A 19,701-nucleotide genomic window follows, 5' to 3' on the forward strand; every position below is an offset into this window, starting at 1 on the left:
CTTGAGGGTCACCATGTGACAGACTTCTACAGTGTTGATAATCCTGTTATATGCACCTAATATAATTACTTTATTGCAAACATTAGTAATATATATATAAACTGAATAGTTAAATGGGTTACTGAGAAATAACCATCAAAATTCGATAAATGAATAGTAATAAAATATATATATTATCACAATTTGACCTAGTTTTGGCCATAAATATAGGTCAAGGTTATCTGAGATTATAATAGTCATACCCTGTGGTAATATACAAATTTACTATAAGATAGATGTTCTTAGTTATGTTCTTTCAGGGCGGTAACCATTTGAATCGCAAGAAAAATGGCTGATCTGATGGGCAGACAGACAGATGGACAAATTAGCTGATTAAATATCCTCAGCATGCTCTGATTAGATGGGTCCTACCAAAATATCATAACTAATGTATCAAGGAACAAGTAGAAAAATTTGGTGCTTTTATCCGGTCTGTCACCATAAAGTGAAAACTTGTCTCTAAGCCACCTGACCAACACACAGTATATACACAAAAAGGCCTCATCAGCATTCAGACATCATTTTGAAAGTCGAGTATTGTGGAGAGTATCTCTCCCAGGGGTAGACAAGGGATTTTAGAAGAGATCCAGGTAATAGAGGAAGTGAAGAAGTGGGTAGAAAGGTTAAGTGATGATAAAGCTCCAGGACCAGATAGTATGCCTCCATGAATATTACCGGAGGTGGCTGAGCAGGTAAGCGTGGTATGAGCGGATATCTTTAATGGGTCATGGGGATCAGGACTTTCCACCTGTTAGCTTTGCTTCAGTTGTGGGAGATGCTAATTAGGGATCAGATAGGAAACCATTTGAACAATTTAAACTAATTAAAAGGTACCGGTAGTCAACACTGTTTAACAAATGTATTTGAGTTCCATGAAGTACTTTCTGATTGGGTGGATGAGGAAAGTGTAGTGGATGTGGTATATCTCAGGTTTCAGAAGGTATTGCTAAGTTTTAATAAGATACCACAAAGGAAGTTGTAAGGTGAGGAATAAGGTACCACAAAGGAAGGTGAGGGCTTGTGGAGTGACTGGTCAGGTAACAAACAAGATTGGAAGGAAAGAGTGGCTATGAGTGGGAGGATGTCCGATTGGGAGAATGTAAGTAGTGGTGTACCTCAGGGATCACTAATGGGACCATTATTATTTACACCATGCTTAACCATGTTGTTGAATGAGGCCCTCACTTCTTTTTTTTTCTTCCTCCCTCACTTTTTCACCTTTATTCCCTTTTAAATTTGTTTTCTCTGCAACCGCTTGATCAATTAACAAAGAACGTTCAACACAGGAGTTTTGTATCCCACTATTAGGCCGCATTTGGATCCGGGCCTAAACCAAAATCGAATTGGCTTGTTCTTGTCACCTTCCCAACTCATCCACCAACTTGTCTCATAACTCGTCCACAACTTTTTCAGATATTGTTCGATATACCGTTTTTGGCGCTATTTCTCAATGGTGAAGAATCATGTAGAAATTCTAAGATCTGGATCCAGATTCGGATCTTCACCAAAATCAAATAAATTCTTCCTTGTCACACACCCATCCCGTTCACCAAGTTTCATCCGAATCTGCCGTAACTTTTTGAGATATCCTGCTGTTGGTGGATGAGTTGGGAAGGTGATAAGAACAAGGCGATTAGATTTTGGTGACGGTCCGGATGCAGATTTGGCCTGTTCGTATGATACAAAACAAACTGTTCAGCATGGCATACAAAACAGTTTAGTCATAGTTACTCTGTTTACTTGCATGACACCTGTCATCAGGTTGGCCTCCACAATGTGGAGAAAAGTCTTCGTTAGGAATAATTCCCATTTGGATATTGAGTCTAACCCGGCGGTCATTTGTTTATCTGAGCTTGTAGGGTGTGAAGGTCACCAAGACACCTTGGACGAGTGCACGTGGTGAGCCGTGCATTGAATGTGGACTCCTTTGTCATGATGTACTGCAATAAAACAATAATGATAATAATCTAATAAACATAAACGCCAGTTCGTTTTTGTTTTGGACCATGTATGTATGTGTGGATGAAACTGCCATCGCCCATTGATTGCACAGCTGGCCCAACTCAATCCACAATTGGAACTTCAAAAAAAATTAAAATCTTACGGCCATTTTCTGAAGCCGCTCTGGCTCCAGGCCTCAGGCCTCAGCCCATGGCACAGTGCAATTGGAATTATCCAAGCCATATAATCACAATGTAATATATATATATATATATATATATATATATATATATATATATATATATATATATATATATATATATATATATATATATATATATATATATATAGGCAATACGCCTGTTTCAGCTTTATGTATCTTGGGTTATTTGTGTTATTTTCGGGAGCGATATGTGGTCTATACACCGTCCAAATAAAGGGATGAACAATTTGTGCAATAATGAAGGTTTTTGTACGTAATTTCGGTTTTAGCCCAAGTTTTCATGGCTGATTAGTGTGAAAATACAGAAGGGTCACCAGTCATAAGCTTTAGGCATGTTTTTGCTTCATGTATGTAATGTGGGCTGCAGCAGCCTATTCTCCTATATACCACCAAAATAAAGGGATGAGAAATTTGTGTAATAAATAAAGGTTTTAGTGTGAAATTTTGGTTTTAGCTCAAGTTTTCAAGGTTGAATAGCGTATAACTCGTCATGTTTGACAGGCTTTTCTGCTAGTAACAATAATAGTTAAACATGCCACTTTATAACTGCGGCAGTTACGACTGGGTCCCAAGCTGCCCTGCTTTGATTAGATATGTGATCCATGACGTCCTCTTTATATTTTTTAAATGGCTGCCAGACCATACGACCTACAACGTTTAAATTCTCGCACTATATTCCCAAAGGCCAGGATATCATGTGCATCAAGTTTTGCATCAATCTAGTAAGCCGTTCTGGAGAAGATTTTTAAACATTTTTATTTCCAATCCAATATGGCTGCCAAACTACGTGACCGATGACGTCATCAATTTGTCTCTGTATACCGTTTTATCTGAAGATAACCCTCAATAATTTCCATGCTGGTGGGATAAAGCGCTGTACATATCCAATTATTACAGCATAAAGTAAGCACCGATGTCGTCATCATTAACGACACTTATTCCCTATGGGGAGGACTTGACGTGTGCCAAGTTTCAATTTTTTTTCATGGAGTGGTTTTGGAGAAGAGGTCCAAAGTTTTTCCTTTTTCCAAGATGGCTGCCACACCATGTGACTTATGACGTCATAATTATCATTAAAAAATTATACATGGGTAGTCACTCCAATGGTAAAAATTTTGTTTCAATCGCCCAAGCAGTAGTAGAGACCAGAGAGTTGGTGTCAAAGCCACCCAATGCTCGCCTGTTTATACATTTATCGTTTTTAAAAGACTCGTCTAATAATATTTTTTATAAAGCATTGCAGTGAAGTCTGATCCAAATAATTTTAAAGCAATATATGTATTTGTATATTTTAATCAGTAAAAAATAGTGGTCGATAAAAACATTAGAAAGGAAATAACTTGCACCAAAAACTTTAACATTTTCACGCTCACGCTGACGCTCATGCCGGGAGTATCGCTATAGCTCTCTGTTCTTCGAACAGGCGAGCTAACCAGAGAGTTGGTGTCAAAGCCACCCAATGCTCGCCTATTTATATACTGAACAAAAATATAAACGCACCAAGTGCAAAAATATAAACGCACCAAGCGATTGTTACTATTTTACCTCAAACTCATTAATACTAAATCTTCACAACAATTTGGTTATAGAATCCATGACAATTGAGCATTAAATTTCAAAGAGTTCCTTGAGAATTCTGGCGACAGTCTTTGCGCTACAACAGCCGACACAACCGAGGTGTCACTGTCAGAGTTCACACAGTCAGTAGCGGGTGTGTCCACCGTTGGCGTCGCACAGAGCGGTGCATCTCCGGCGCATGGACATCACCAGATTGTCGATGGTGGCCTGAGGGATGTTTTCCCATTCCTCCTGGAGAGCCACACGGAGCTGGCGGACGTTCTCTGGGACTGCGTAACGTTGTCGTACGCGTCGATCAAGAACGTCCCAAAGGTGCTCGAAGGGCGACATGTCAGGAGAATATGGAGGCCAGTCGAGGACATCAATGTCCTCCTCACCGAGGAAGTCCATGCAGATCCTGGCAACATGGGGGCGAGCATTGTCGTGCTGAAACGTCACATGGTGAAGGCGCACAAACGGCACGACGATGGGTCTGAGTATCTCGTCCCTGTACCGCTGCCCGTTCAAGTTGCCTTCAATGAAATGAAGCCGAGTGCGCTCTCCATGGCATATGCCTGCCCACATCATAACACTGGCACCATCGTGTGACACCCGACGGACATTGGCGTCAGTGTAGCGCTCCCCAGCCCGACGCCAGACGCGGAGTCCGCCATCAGCCTGATACAGCTGGAAACGCGACTCATCGGTGAACAGCACTCTCCTCCATCGTGCGAGGGTCCAGCGCAAGTGAACATTGGCCCAGTTCAGTCGGGTCTGACGCCGGACTGCAGTGAGGTCGAGTCCCCGGTGTGGTCGGCGGGCTCGGAGGTTGGCCTCCCTCAAGCGGTTACGCACCGTCTGGGCTGAAATGCGCCTGTTATGCAGCCCGACAGTCTCATCGGCAGTCCTCGTGGCCGGTCGGAGTCGATCCCGGAGATGTTGCAGCCTCATGTGACGATCCTGACCGGCGGTGGTCACACGTGGTCGCCGGGCATGTGGGCGGTTCACGGTGCTTCCAGTCTCTCTGAGGCGCGTTCTCAGGCGGCTAATGGTGGAGTGGTGGACATTGAAGTGTGCTGCAACGGCCCGTACTGACGTCCCAGCATTCAGCATGCCAATGGCACGCTTCCTCAAGATTTGTGACATCTGTGGCATGTTGACATTTGGCACCAGTCCACATTTTGGGGAGGCCTTTTATAGGGCAAGCTATAAGGAGTGTTTGTGTCCTGGTCACGCTCACTGACCATCACTCTGTCAAGCCCCATGGTGCTCATGGGAAGGATTACTCAACGTGTGAGTCCACACACTCAGAGTGGTCAATTTCAATGGGAACATCTGTCTTGAGCAAAACAAAGGAACCATTGCTCAAACATATCATCGGTTTGACCATTTTCCCATAATGGCAATCTTGACTTAGATATTTAGGTTGGTGCGTTTATATTTTTGTTCAGTATACATTTATCGGACTAGTCTAATAATATTTTTTATAAAGCATTGCAGTGAAGTCTGATCCAAATAATTTTAAAGCAATATATGTATCTGTATATTGTAATCAGTAAACAATAGTGTGGTAGATAAAAACATTAGAAAGGAAATAACTTGCACCAAAAACTTTAACATTTTCATGCTCACGCTGATGCCGACGCTCACGCCGGGGGTATCGCTATAGCTCTCTGTTTGTTCTTCTAACAGGCGAGCTAAAAATGAATTTAAAAGGGAATAAACCCACAAAATGGTGGTGGAAGTTTAATAATAAACAACAAAATCAATCGGGTTCCAGCCTGTAAGGCTTTGTACCCTAATTAACAATAATTTGGGTAAATTGTACAAGGACTATGGACCCAAATGAACTCTTCTCAATGCAAAGCCAATGATGTGGTTCCTGGTGGATTTTTGCTCTTTTTGGTGGATGTTCATGACACGCCATGATCTTTCTCACTGCAGTATTCCAAGACACCGGCCATAAACATCATTGAAGTGTGAGGTCTTCTGGCAATTCTTCCCTCAAAAAAGTGAGGGAGGCTGGTTTTGTGATCTACAGAACACGAAGGTGAAAGGAAAGCCAGCGGTGTCTCGGGGTCAATGGTCGGGACTTTCGACAATAATCTGTGAAGGCTTCGGCCTTTCTTTACCCTTTCCTTCTTCACTCTTCCTTCCCGTTTTTTTTTTTTTTTTCCTTCTCATCATTGTCTTTACATGCTTTTAAAAATCTTCCTTCTAGTTCTACCTATTGCTTCTCTCTACTTTGCTGGGAGAGGTTGTTGCGTTTTGAGCATCCTTTCATTCACGGTGTCCTTTGGCTGTGAGTCAGGGATATTGATTTCCAAGTTTCACGTTGACCATTTTGTCCTGCTGACGAAGCCATCAAGGCAGAAACAGCACTGTCAGGACTGCCATCGATGTGAACTTGTGAAAAATTCATGCAATCATTGCACAACTCGCCTTTTGGGTGGTGGTCCATGGTCATGCCCCGGTGGAAATGAACAAGTGCATGGGTTAACAAGGAGACGCACTTGATGCCATCAAACGATTCCATGGGGTTAGCATAAAGGAAATTAGAAAAATGAAAGACTCTGTGCATGGTTTTAGTCCAGAAAAAGGATCTCATGTAATCTGTGACGTTAGCTGAGTCTGGAAGTACATTTAAGGGCTGCATGTAGTGACTGAAATTTGTACTGTAAGTTCAAGGTTCAACTCATTTTCCCAAATTTATTTGGACATTTGTCAGGCATCAAATTGAGAAAGAGAACCAACACACACTTCAACTGGCCCCCTCAAGACCATTCGAAACGAAGCTTTTTGTATTACGACGTCACAATTGGAACTGTGCAAGTCCATTTGACACGTTTGTATCACACGGACCATTTGCTGTGCAGGGATTGCAGCAACAGCAATCTTTTTAGGCGATTTTCATTCCATTTTGAAATAACAAACCCTCCAAGTCCAATGAACAAGGCTAATGAAGATAAATGCTTGCTCACCAAGTCGAGGGCTTAGACAAAAAGGCTCTACAAGCTGACGTAGACGTACAATTAAAAGATCATTGATAAAACACGTCATTCGTGCCTGCTTAGCAACTTATGTCGGGACTACGGTTCGAGTCTGATAGACCAGGAGGTCTGCGATAGACAAACTCGAGATAAATAATGGTCTATATTTGAGTTGTAAGTGGCCTCTGTAAGCAAAACCAACCCTTTTTTGCCTCCAGTGTGGAAATGTCCAAATATCCCTCCTGTGGTCTTGTCATTTTCCTCTTAGTTGATGTCAAGTTTGTTATCATACTCAAACCAATCAAACTGCGAAGAGAAAACCTTGTTGTCCGTACCAACCAAATTGGAATATACATCAACTTGTCTATCCCACTCAAATTCACCGATACATCCCCTTGTCCAGACATATTGTTTATTTTGCATAAAACTCGTGAATTGGGAGGGAAGGGTCAGGGGGGGGGAAGGAGGGTGGAGGGTGGAGGTTGGGGGAGTGAAGCAATGGGCATCGTTTAATAATTGTTTGTGCCTTGTCATTGCTCGATTACATCAATTCAATGATGATCCTTAACTACTTTGTGTACATAATTCTTCTGGAGGATAACCAAAAAGTTAACCCATGCCACTTTTATCAGGTTTGCACGAATGCACCAGTTTGCTCTTCCATAAACCGATGACCCGGAGAGGGTTCGACTTGCTTATAACCCACAGCATGAAGCAATAACATGTACAAAAGGTCATTGCATATCAAAAACTATTTATTCACCTTGATTGCCTGACTGTTCTATTCTTAAATAAATGCTTCTTTTTCCTCGAGCAAGAAAAAAAAAAAATTCCAAACGTGTCTGTAACCTTTTTTGAACACATTGATGTGGGAAAGGTCATCTGGTTGCCAAGTTTGGTCCATTTGATACCAATGACCTCAGGATAAAAAGCACCATTGTTCAATATGAAGGTAGGTGCTGCTCGGTTTCTTGTGCAATGAACGTCCATTCCAGCAAGAATCCAGGTAGAAACTCAGAATTTGGGCAAAATAATGGCACAAAAATTTACACCCTTATGGTGCACAGGAAACTACCAGAAGGAATCGCCAGATTAACATCCTATGGTCCCGAATTCAAACCACACTCACCCATTGAATTAATACCAGGTGGGGTTGATTCAGCCTGTCATCCTTCCGATGTCGGCTAAACGGGTACCAGCATGCTGGGATGATTGAGCCATTCGAGTATCCTGCTTCGGAGTGGCGGCCCGTCCAGGATTGTGCCCAATAGCCCAGGAGACTGCTTTGGCAGCACCGTTGCTCCGAACCAAGTATGGTCCAAATGGATGGATGGACTCTTGTGTGTGGAGCACCAGGATGAGAGCGTGTGGTCCTATCCAAATTGGTGAGTCAGGAAACCAAACTAAAGAACTTGCAAACAGATATAACAAGATAAAGCATTGCACCCTTTGACCACCATTTAACGATGCGGAGCCTCACCAGGGTATAGAGATAATACAGTACAGTCGATCTGAGATCTAGAACGGAATCACTCACGCACACACGGACTTGGACATAACACAGATTCAAGGTTTAAAATTAACATGGTTAAGATAGACATTAAAATGTTATGGTTAAATTAGACAATTTTGTCGAACTGTGCCCGAGACCGCCCGCAAGTGCAAGTCGAGCCCTTAGGTCCAGCAACACATCTCAAACCAGCTCGACAAGCCAGATCAAAATCTGACCAATGCTGCCCAGGTGAGAGAGTCAAGCCCATGGTCTCTGAGACACTGGAAGGCCTGATATAAATACTGCAAATGTTATCTTGAAACACAACTTCCTGTTGTCAGAGATGCTGCACACAATCTGCACATTCCACACTCGTGGTTAAAATGGAAAACTTTGTTCCAATCTTTTCTGGTTTTCATCAATGATCTCTCCGACTCTCTGGAAAATCCTCTTTATTGATGACTTCACCCTCTGCCGTTCCATCTGTCATCCCTCAGATCGACAAGCAGCAGCTTCTTCGCTCTCTGCAGATCTGGATAAAATCACAAACTAGTCCAACACGTGGAACATGTCTTTCAATCCGGACAAATCTCACATTCTCACTTCGTCTCTCCAAAAGGACCGTTTGGAACCCCCCCCCCCCATCTACTTTCTCAACAATCCTCTTGAAGAAGTCCTTTCATTCAAGTTTCGGGGTCTCACTATCTGCCATGACCTTTCCTGGGAAAGCCACATTTCCAACCTGGCCTCCAAAGCCAGTCGCTGACTGGGCAGCCTACGTCATGCAAAGTCCTTCCTCGGCCCACCTGAGCTCCTGACCACATACAAAGCTTTCATCCGGAGCCTGATGGAGTACTGCTCTCCCCTCTGCGGTGGTGCTCCCGCCTCTCACCTTTCTCGGCTTCAAGCTGTGGAGACCAAGGCATTTCGGATCATTGGTATCTCCTGCAATGAAGCCGAGTCTTTGGGTCTCTCACTCTTTCACCGCAGGCAGGTCGGTGGTCTTTCTGTCTTCTACCGTCTCCTCTCTGGCTTCGCCCCCCTCCCCCCCACTCTGTCTGTGATCTGTACCCCCCCAATATTTCCGCAGGGCACTCAAGGTCCACCAGCAACCCCCTTCTGGTAAAACTACCAAAATCAAGAATCACTGCTCACCTTCACTCTTCCAATCCTCTTTTTTTCCCACCTTTGGAACAAACTCCCACACTCTCTTCAATCCCACTCTTCCCTCCAGGTTTTCAAAACAGCTGTTCACCACCATCTCTTATCTTTCCCCATCCAAAACCACGATCTGTTCTACCCCCCGTTAATCCACCCAAAACCGACCTCCTTCAAATTCCTTGCCTTCCTGAAAGTCCCTGTCGTGTCCATCTTGTTTACCCCGTGTGCCCCGCTCCATCCCTCTCCCTTCCACAGATCTCCTTATGTCTTTATTCCCCTATTGTTTTGTGCCTCCCTCTTGTCTCCTGCTACCTTTGTTATACATTCTGTGTGTTAGCTCTGCCATGAGCCTCGATATTGAATTAAAAAGTCAACTTTGAGACGACCTCTAACTATATTGACAAAAGCATATATATCATCAGGTCAACCAATCCTATTCTTTGTAGACGGATTTCCGCCCACTCATTATTCATGATGCTCGTTGTTCCAATCCATGATTACTCATGATTACCAATCAGGTAATCATGTTAATCAGCTTCCGAGCTCAAAAGGTGCGTGAGATATTGCCAGGATGAGAAATAAAATAAATAAGAATCATTATTCATGATTACCAATCAGGTATTCCCATTCTTTCTCTCAACCAATCAACGTTGAGAATATTACATTGTAACTTAATAAATAAGAGTTTGGTGCTTCTTCTTAATCTGCTTGTGGTTTTATCCTGAGAAGTGCAAGTCGAAAAGCTTTGATAGTGTCTATTTTATTGAAACAGGAATAATGAAGAAGAAACTCACTGAGCTATGAAAAACCATCCCCGGGAATATTACTACAAACGAACTACAGTTGGAGGTAGTCCGGGGTTCGGTGAAGATCCTCAAAAGAACCCTTGGAACAAAACTCTGAGAACAACAAAGTTGAACATTTTGGTCCATGAACTGTGATCCCTTACTGAAGAGGAGGTGGATACTTCGAGACCTGGGAGGACTTTGTTTCACTTGGTGAAACACACAAACAGAGAAAACAACCAACGACACGTACACACACATGCACGCACGGTCTCCGTTCCATCTCCCGAAACCTACCCACGTGTGGAGACAGCAACCAACAATAGCACCTTTCAAGCGCACACACACAAACACACACATATACACGAAGATGGATACTTTTGAGACCTTGTGGGGGGGGGGGTCCACCTTCTGAAACCTGCATATGAAGATGACAACCAACAACACACTACAATAGCCTCTTCTGCCTCATCGTTAACGGGTAAGGATGAAAATAATAATGACAAGTCGAGGTACATCCAAAGTACACCGCCCCGTGTCAAATAAATAAATTTCAAATCCCCCAGCATGGACGCCTTTGGTGCCCGGTGATGCCGCCGTGTACAATAATTCATCAATTGCATAATTAAAGATAAATAATAACCGGAAAATAATTACTTTTTTTAATCAATTGGCTCATACCATACCAAAACCACCACCGTTTCATCCAAATCAATCTTTTTGAAAACCAAGTAATTAATCGAAAAATGAAAAATTAATCAATTCATTGATTGTTCAATAAATCAAAAATACTTTTCATAGCCAAATCACTTGGTCCCTGTCATGTCCAAATAACAGCTTCCAGCCTCAAAAGGTGCGCGAGATATTGCCAGGATGAGAAAATAAAATAAATAAGTAATTAATAAATCGGAAATAATTAATAAATTAATCGATGAATCAAAAAAAAAATTTAAATACCGTTTTTTCCAAAGCACATCTTCACTTTTGCCCCCAAATTTCAGCTTCCTCGTTCGAAGGATGGCCGAGATATCGCCAGAACAAACAAACAAACAATCGAGAAAACAAAGAAACAAACGGAGTACCCTCTTCCTTTGGTTCCCGATGATGACGTCATGCATCGCCTGGATATGGAACTGGGAAGGAGCGATGGACAAAAACTGATAACAATAATCTACACAGTCATTCTGCATTGTATAAGAAAACAATTCAGTTAATCGACTTAATATGGTGAAAACGTTTCGCTTCTTGTGTTTGAAGAGTCCAAAATCCCCAAATTCCAATTTTCACCGCATTTGTTCGAAATTTGTGAATAATCCCCTCACCATTGATGACTCCCATTGCAAGAGCTGGAAATAGAGAGAGGTCTTGGTGGACCTGAAATGGATGCAGCAGGGTTATTGTCAAGGGTCGCGCTCCTCCAACATGCTCAAATGCTCCTCATGTAGAGAGAACGATGGAAGAGTTCATCATCTTCAGGGTGTGAAGGAAAATGCACTGAAGTTTGTTTTTACAAGATCCTCATGCTAAACGATGAGATGTCCAACACATTCACTGCTTACCATGATGCAAACACAAGAAACAACCTGTAAGTAAGAGGGCTGCACTGTATCTTCACCCTCTGGTCAAGGGAAAAATGCCGATGGAGCAAAAGTCTTGAAATTATTGCACCGAACTGGGAGCGTGAGCTACGTCTAATTAACAAATTCCAAACAATGTTTCGGTCCACCGAGGCCAACAAACTATGGCATGGATAGAGCAACGAACCTTCGCAAACCTAATGGGCAACTTGGTACTGATCACCTATAGCAAAATGAGGAAACAGCAAATGCAGTGAAGGCCTCACACAACCATTCGATTCACCTGACGTTAGTGAATGACTGGCTGGTTACAGGTGTGGGCGAGATAAATTGGGGAACCGGCCCACAATAGCCAAGATCTTTACCTTGCTTTTGCACAGCTTCCAGGTGGGAGAAGTGCTACGAACGGTGTTCTATGGACCATCAAAGCAGAAGTCATTTGGCCCAGTTCAACAAGCAGCAGAAGCTCATTGTATCGGAACCACATGTAATAGCGTTTGAAGGTGACGCGTGTGACGAAGGAAAGGCTTTACATTCCGAGCACGCTCACATCAACAGATGCTTCTGGTAAGTGCCTGGGAATGGCGGGAAGCGTCATTATTTTGTGACATACTGCGGATTCACAAATGGAATGCTAACTTGCTCTGAGAACTAATACTGTTAGTGGGTCAACATGGGCATGTGTGCAGGCTGGAGAGATGTTAAAAATTGATGGATTCAGACATATGGGATTGGAGGACACATCAGGATGTGGGATTTTCCAACGTTGGACGTACACGAGGCAATTTGGGGGATGCAGGCAAACAACGCACTTTGAAGCGGTTAAGAGAACGTTTTGCGCAACACATGAACCTTCGTGGAACCATGTTTTCAGATGGTCCAGGGCGGTGAACGTTAATTACCGGGTCGACGAACCCGTCCACACCCACACCCCTCCCCCCAAGGCTCACAAGCATCCCCGATTGTATATTTATTGCATCAAAGTGCAAAGTTTAACACAGACAACATTGGCAACGAGTCAGATAGATACAATTAAAACCCCAACTCCCCCCCCCCACCACACACAAACTCAGAACGGAAGGTTCATCTATCCATCTGGGGACGTGTCCGTGACCTTGTTCCTGCCCTCAGGCTGTGGAACACCTGCCCTTCGGCAACATATCCAACATGGACGAGGAATCTTCAAGGTGATACCACAATGAAATCACCCACCAGTGCATCCAACATAGTTAAGCATTAGATATCCTTTAAAACCAAGCTGTGCTGGTGCACCCTGATTTGTACATATACACGTGTCGATGACCCCCATACCTTCAATGGCAGTTTGACTGTCTACACCCTACCGTTGGTATTCAGGTTTTCTCAATTTAGAGGACATGCTGCAAGTACAAAACCAACTTCCTCATTGGTTTAACCCACGACAGCTCCAGTCAAGCTTTGGCACACGACTTTGCCAAGCTTCGTCAATAATGGTTTTCCCTGCCACTGGGCCACGCATGTATCCGAGGTGGAAAAGTCAGCCTAAGAGGAAAGGGGAAGAAGATCAATGTTATCGCCCATGACATAAATACCTGATCATGTTAAACGGATTGTGAGAAGGCATACACCAAACTGATTTATGAGAAAGAGAGAGAAAAAGAGAGAAAGAGAGAAAGAGAGAGAAAAAGAGAGAAAGAGACACGGAAACAGAGACAGACACGGAAACAGAGACAGAGAGTCCCTCGTGAAACAAAGGCCCACCTGCAGCCTTTCCAGAACCTTATTCTTTGGTTTGAGCTCTGCATCTGGTTCCCCTTCACCATGTCCATCAACAAAGACCCGATCCCCAGGTGCTGAGGCCTCAGGGGGATCAAGCAATTCAATGACCTTGTCATGTCCCTCACCCCTGCACAAAAAGATTTGAACAGTGTAATCGAAAACAAAGGAATGGATCTCTGGTCTCCATTGCAGATGTATCAACACTACCATATGAGATAATACCATTGGAACCAAAACACAAAGAGAGGAAAATGAAAGGGGGGAGTGGGAGGGGGGCAGAGAGGGGATGGATAAGCTGAGGAAAGAAATCTCACTTGGATGCACAGAGTAGCATAGCCTGGGATTCCAAACCGCAAATCTTTCTCGGCCTTATGTTGCAGAGGACAACGGCATGACGACCTGGCAACATTTCGGGAGAGACGTATCCAGCGATGGCGCTCTGCACAACACGTGGTGCGGCCTCTCCAACATCGACATCGATCACCAATAAGTTTTCTGCCTCTGGGTGCTGGGAAGGACGTCACACACACACACACACACACACACACACACACACACACACACACACACACACACACACACACACACACACACACACACACACACACACACACACACACACACACACACACACACACACACACGATGAATATACACCATCCTGAAACACTGCCACGAATATAAAGCATGATAACTGCCAGCAATGAAACTCAATCATACAACTTTGTGGATAAAACCATGATCAAACGAAGGTAGTGCTGCTCACCTTTTTGGCCGCCTTGATCTGACCTATACGAAGGTCCAGCCGTGATGGAAGAACCTCAATATTTCCTGGCACCGGCGCGGCAGCCTTGCATCCTTTGGACGGTACTTCTAAGAAGGCACGAGCAAGACGTCCCTCAAGCTATTGTCAAAGACACGGGTGCGAGGATACGGAGCTAAGTAATGAGTGCGCGAGCCGGCACCCTGGCCCGGGGTCCGTGTGACACTCACTTTTCTTGACCGCCATGGGGTAAGCAGTAGTTATGAGTTGCTGCATCTCTGGGCTATCAAAGGCATTCCGAATGGGCTCCAGCAGAGAATTCAGGGCTTCCTCCACGGATTGCTTCAGATCTCCAGGGTGGATGAGCTGATGGAGAAAATGAACATAGGTCCAGCTTTAACGACAGGAAACTCGAGCAACAAAAATAATAATAATAATAAAAATTAATCACCCAGAAGGTTACTGTCAAAGTACAAGCTTCACTCTGGTGCAAATCTGAAGCCACAAGGCAGTTACCTTTTCACATTCCACAACGAAAGAGTCATTTTAATCCGATTCCACTCTAACATTCAATCTACACTCTCCTTCCAGGCATACTGCATCGTCTCGGCTTTACCATTTGCTGAACCCAGTTGGGCCGTCAGCTTGACTGATCTCATCCATATATCCTCATTAGCTTAGTCACCAACTCGCCCTTCCGACGGGCGTTCGGGCCGACAGCTCATGTGAGCTTCACTGGAAGTCACGCTTGTGTGAGGATGCACCATCGTCACTGGGAGACTTACGCACTACATATACCACCCCAAGCAGCCCTATGACATCACAGAACTCAGATAGAAAGTCAAATGGTGGCACATCATGGATCCAGCCATTTGGAATAAGAATGTATCACAATTGATTTTCTCCTTCCCAGATCTCCAAACATGTTTCTTCTGTGCAGACATGCTGCTGTGGGAATGAAAAACGACAAAAACAACAACAAAAAAGCTGCCAATTGGCAGAAGCCCGACATGTGTCCATTTGATGGGCATAACAATGAAACTCTCAGAAGGCCGCGTTCTATCCCCACCGATGCCCGCGTGATACATCACATGGATCTTCAGTGCCCTGCAGTGCGTCGGAACACCACCATCTGTTTTGCATTCTCATCTTTTCACAGATTTTACTGTCTTATTAGATAAAGAATAGAAGGATAAAAACATGACAACAATTTTGAGCGATGAAAACAAGAAAACCCATTCTAGAAAGGAACACTTTGTGCATAAAAAGGCGACAAAAAAAAGAAAAGAAAGAAAAACTCCCAGGCTCGTGCACCTGTAGAACGCCAATCGATAAAATTGATAAATGGTGACGTTCCGCTCACCTCATTAGCAAAATCGTCTTCCAGCGCTTGATATTCAGAGTATGCTTTCCTTCCTCCCCATTTCTCCTCTCGCTCGATCACGAAGCCTGCGGGAGGCACCACAACAGCCGGCTCCATTGGCCGAATCCGACGCACGGCCCGGCAACCCTCGCTGAGCATTCCTGATCCACCGAACAACATCTATGGAGGCATTCCATGGTTCGCTCCCACCTAATGCTCCAAACAGCCGGCGAGCTGGTGACTACAGAGGATGGCGCATGGCTCGATTGCAATTTCATTTCTGTATTTTCAGACACCCTTCAATACCATGTAACGCGTTTGCACATTCAGGTACCCTGGGTTAGATGCACCACAGTACACGAGAACAAGCAAAAGGAGACAATGAACCACGGTAGTAGTCAGAGGGAGCTACCTGGCAACAGCAGGTCAGGATCTATCTTGGATCATCTCAAGGATGCTTCCAATTTCGGTGGGAAGGGCCCTTTAAAAATCGAACATCTATGTTCGATCAACAACAGCGAGAAGGCATTGTTGTTAAAAGCTAACTTTGCTTCAATATTTGCAGGACAAAAGGTAAGTGATGCACCATCGTTGGGTGGGTAGTGACACGCAATGTGGAGATGACGGAGAAAATAGCAGGCTCGTCGTGAAGACCAATCTTTTACAACTTACGGAACACCAAATTGAACTGTAAGGGCGAGTCATGATCATTCATTCAAATTCATATCGTACATTAATTATTTAAGTCCCCCCAACCTACTACCCCCGCTCCCCCCCCAAACCACCACAACGGATTATTTCTCCTGGGGCTGCCGGCTGTCGGGTTTTATAAATACATTATGGAGCTCTGGGCTGCAGCGTCATTGAAAATAAAAACGTTGAGCAATTCAGCGAAAAATTAAAACAAAGTCCTAAAATGTGGACACATCAGTGCGCTTCTGTACAAATTTCGAGGAAAAATAGTCGACTAGAAAAGGACCAATCGACACAATCGATGGAACTTGAACCCACGGGTCTCGGCATCACGAGGCGATTCCCCGGAATGGCGTGTTCGAGCCGATAGGATTTTGTCACTTCCATCGTCCTACCCAAAAAGCAGGGGATCCAAATTGAATGCAGTCATTGAAAGCTCGCATCACGCCAGAACGACGCTACCAATGGACGCTCCAATTAAAACTGCCAGGAAGCTGGACGCCTTCTAATGGACACCTAGCTCGGGGAATTTGGAACTTGTCCACCAGGCTGATACCTATAATCTCCCAAACCATTTAATGGCGTGGTAATGGCTCAACCACTGTATTATCATTTCATTCTGGACAACAGGATCCCCATGGGCAAGGTAAAAGCGAAACAATAAAAATCTGAGAATACAAATCTCTACCTCCACTTCTTCTCCCCCCCCCCCCCGAAACACAACACGCTGTTTGAATACAAACCTTGGCCAGTCGGACTGCAGCACAGACGTTCGGCTCAGGGCCCGATGGGTGGCCGCACCACATGGCCTTTACAGAGATGGTACGGGCCATTTAGCGAGTGCATGTGTAAAACAGGACGGCGAGAGCTAGGATGATGTGCCAAAGGGGACAGAAGCTATCATCAAATTGCAAACTTTATTCTGGACTACACAGAGCAAGACACAGCTCGTGGAACATGGAGCACGATCCTTACCCGCTCAGGTTCACAGCAGTGCCGACTGTATTTACAACACCAAGCTTGTATTCTCACCGCAGCATGAGCATCCATGAAGCACACTGGTTTTGATGCCAACTCGTCATTTTAGATGATAGTTACCAAATTGATTTAGATGTCAGACTTACCAAGTCCATTTTGATGCGAGTCGCTTAGTGGATCGAGATGCTACACAGTCGATTTAGATGATATTCACCAAATCCATTTAGAGGTGAGTTACCTAGTCTATTTAGATGCTAGTTACCTCGTCGTTTTCGAGATGAGCTGCCTCTTTAATCTAGAGTCGAGTTACTTAGCTTAAGGCCACTTCAGCCTACCTCTCCGGGAATTAAAAAAAAAACATATATTCAAGATCTTCACCGAGAGCCCCATCCTGTGGATAGGGAACCAGGTCCTGGCTTCGGCCCAAAGCCGATACAACCATCGATTTGCAGTTTGTAACATCGCTCGTGTCAAACCCCTTTCGCCCTCCTGGTGTGAGTGCAAGCTTCACGATGACGCAAGCACAAGGGTGTCGCGCATCCCGTTTCAACGACAATTTGCGAGCCCTAAAAATGCTCCACGACAAATATTAATAGGAAACCAATCAATCGATACTTTGTTATATCACCATTTTGTATGTAAAATCAAAACGTCAAAGCAAAGCTCAGACAGGAAACCGATCATTAGGCTGTGGTTCCTCTCTTAAAAGGCCGGTGGGTCATTAGCTTGAGGTGTGGCAGGCATTGTGTGTGCTCAGAGGTCCTGGCGGCAGCCATCGACACTTTCTGCCCAACATCTGCCCGGATCGTAACAAACCTGAACGTAGTGGAAACAGGACGTGCTTGACGAAAGCCAAAATCCCATTGTTCTCCACATTGCCAGGCTCACAAAAAGCTCGTTTAAGCTTCTTTCGTACATCTTTTGGCGAGTCCAGCAAGTCGATCTTTGAGTCCTGTTGGGCAAAAATGGAAAGACACCATCCGATCTTATATTGATAATCTAAAATCATTGTGACATGGTACACCATGCATAGGGCCCACAGGGTAGCTCAGATGTGGCACAATCCCTTTTGAGCTGTCAAGTGTGGATTCAATTCCCGATCCGGTTATAAACCTTCATCAAGGTGTTGAGCAAGCAGGTTGTGACACCAGTTAGTGCACCATCTCTTAGAGGGGGACCAGTAAGCTGGCTTGGCACTCCGCTAGTTCATGAGTGTTAAAGATCCCAACGTGTCTATTGAAAAGAACAGACCATTGGAGTTTAATTTCCTCGGCCAAATTCCAAATCAAATCGCCACCCCCGGTTGAGGCCTACTTAAGTAGCACCCTGTGATGAAATAGCAACATGTTCAGGATTAATTAATGGCTTGGGACATATTAACTGTCTGTCATCAGCACATTGTGTTGGCTGGTTATGCACCATCAGCACCTGGTTATGCCTGGTGTTGGCTTAATAGTTAGGGTGGTGGGCTTTGGATCGTTGGGTCCTGAGTTCAAATCCCGCTCAGCTGTTGAATTAATACCAGGTGGGGTTAACTGGGCCTGTCATCCTTCCGAGGTCGGCAAAATGAGTGCCAGCTTGCTGGTATACTGTGTCGGAGTGGTGACCCGTGCAGGATTGTGCCCAATATCCAAGGAGACTGCTTCGGCAGCACCAACGCTCTGTACAGAGTATGGTCCCAATTTCCATCAGCACCCAACGACCCTCAAAGGGGATGTGACAAGCGCTAAGAGCCGATGTTTCTTGCTGACTCGAAAAGTTGTTACAGGATTACTGTGCAATTTACAGAGCAAATCAACAATCAGTCCATGCACACACACGGACATAGGAGACAACCAACATGGAGCATGAGGAAGCGGTTCCACATACATACAATAGATCCACACAAACTTGTAACATAGAATAACTACAAAGACAAAACCATCATTAGGATATCCATTTTAATACAGGGCAGGGTGTGAAACGTGTTGACATCGCTTCAGCCGTTCTGTCTGTCTGTCACGTGCGTTTGTCTATCTGTCTGTCTGTGTGCACGTGCGTCTGTGTGTCTGCGCGTGCGTCTGTCTGTGTGCGTGTGCGTCTGTGTGCGCGTGCGTCTGTCTGTGTCTGTGCGCGCGTACGTCTGTCTGTGCCTGTGTGCATCTGTCTGTGTCTGTGTGCACGTGCGTCTGTCTGTGTCTGTCTGTCTGTCTGTCTGTCTGTGTGCACGTGCGTCTGTCTGTGTGCGAGTGTATCTATCTGTGTCTGTGCGTCTGTCTGCGTCTGTGCGTGTGTGCGTCTGTCTGTGTCTGTGTGCACATGCGTCTGCCTGTCTGAGTGTGTGCGCGTGCATCTGTCTGTATGTGTGTGCGCGTGCATCTATCTGTCTGCGTTGTCAACAA

The 19,701-nt window shown here is 44.6% G+C and overlaps 2 protein-coding genes across 5 annotated transcripts in view; one reads left to right on the top strand and one right to left on the bottom strand.

Moving 5' to 3' along the window:
• Nucleotides 1-7,188, top strand: part of LOC147011336 (fibronectin type III domain-containing protein 5b-like) — a 68,462-nt gene extending 61,274 nt beyond the window's left edge. The window contains exon 6 of the mRNA XM_085857466.1: nt 5,705-7,188. Coding sequence (XP_085713592.1) covers nt 5,705-5,743 — 39 coding nt within the window. The 3' untranslated portion in view covers nt 5,744-7,188. The remainder of the gene's footprint in view (nt 1-5,704) is intronic.
• Nucleotides 7,189-12,712: 5,524 nt separating this feature from the next.
• Nucleotides 12,713-19,701, bottom strand: part of YARS1 (tyrosyl-tRNA synthetase 1) — a 50,356-nt gene continuing 43,367 nt past the window's right edge. For 2 of the 4 annotated variants that reach the window (XM_085857460.1, XM_085857458.1), the window contains 7 exons: nt 18,137-18,272; nt 15,650-15,735; nt 14,517-14,652; nt 14,290-14,396; nt 13,838-14,031; nt 13,506-13,650; nt 12,714-13,286 (listed from right to left, as the gene is read on the bottom strand). In XM_085857460.1, the coding sequence (XP_085713586.1) occupies nt 13,176-13,286; nt 13,506-13,650; nt 13,838-14,031; nt 14,290-14,396; nt 14,517-14,652; nt 15,650-15,735; nt 18,137-18,272 (915 nt within the window). In that variant the 3' untranslated portion in view covers nt 12,714-13,175. Of the gene's footprint in view, nt 13,287-13,505; nt 13,651-13,837; nt 14,032-14,289; nt 14,397-14,516; nt 14,653-15,649; nt 15,736-18,136; nt 18,273-19,701 lie in introns of all 4 variants that reach the window. The other 2 variants (XM_085857459.1, XM_085857461.1) reach the window with 2 other exon arrangements.

This window comes from Eptatretus burgeri, chromosome 15, assembly GCF_056783735.1.
Source record: "Eptatretus burgeri isolate ZD-2024b chromosome 15, Ebu_testis_v1, whole genome shotgun sequence".
NCBI lineage: Eukaryota > Metazoa > Chordata > Myxini > Myxiniformes > Myxinidae > Eptatretus > Eptatretus burgeri.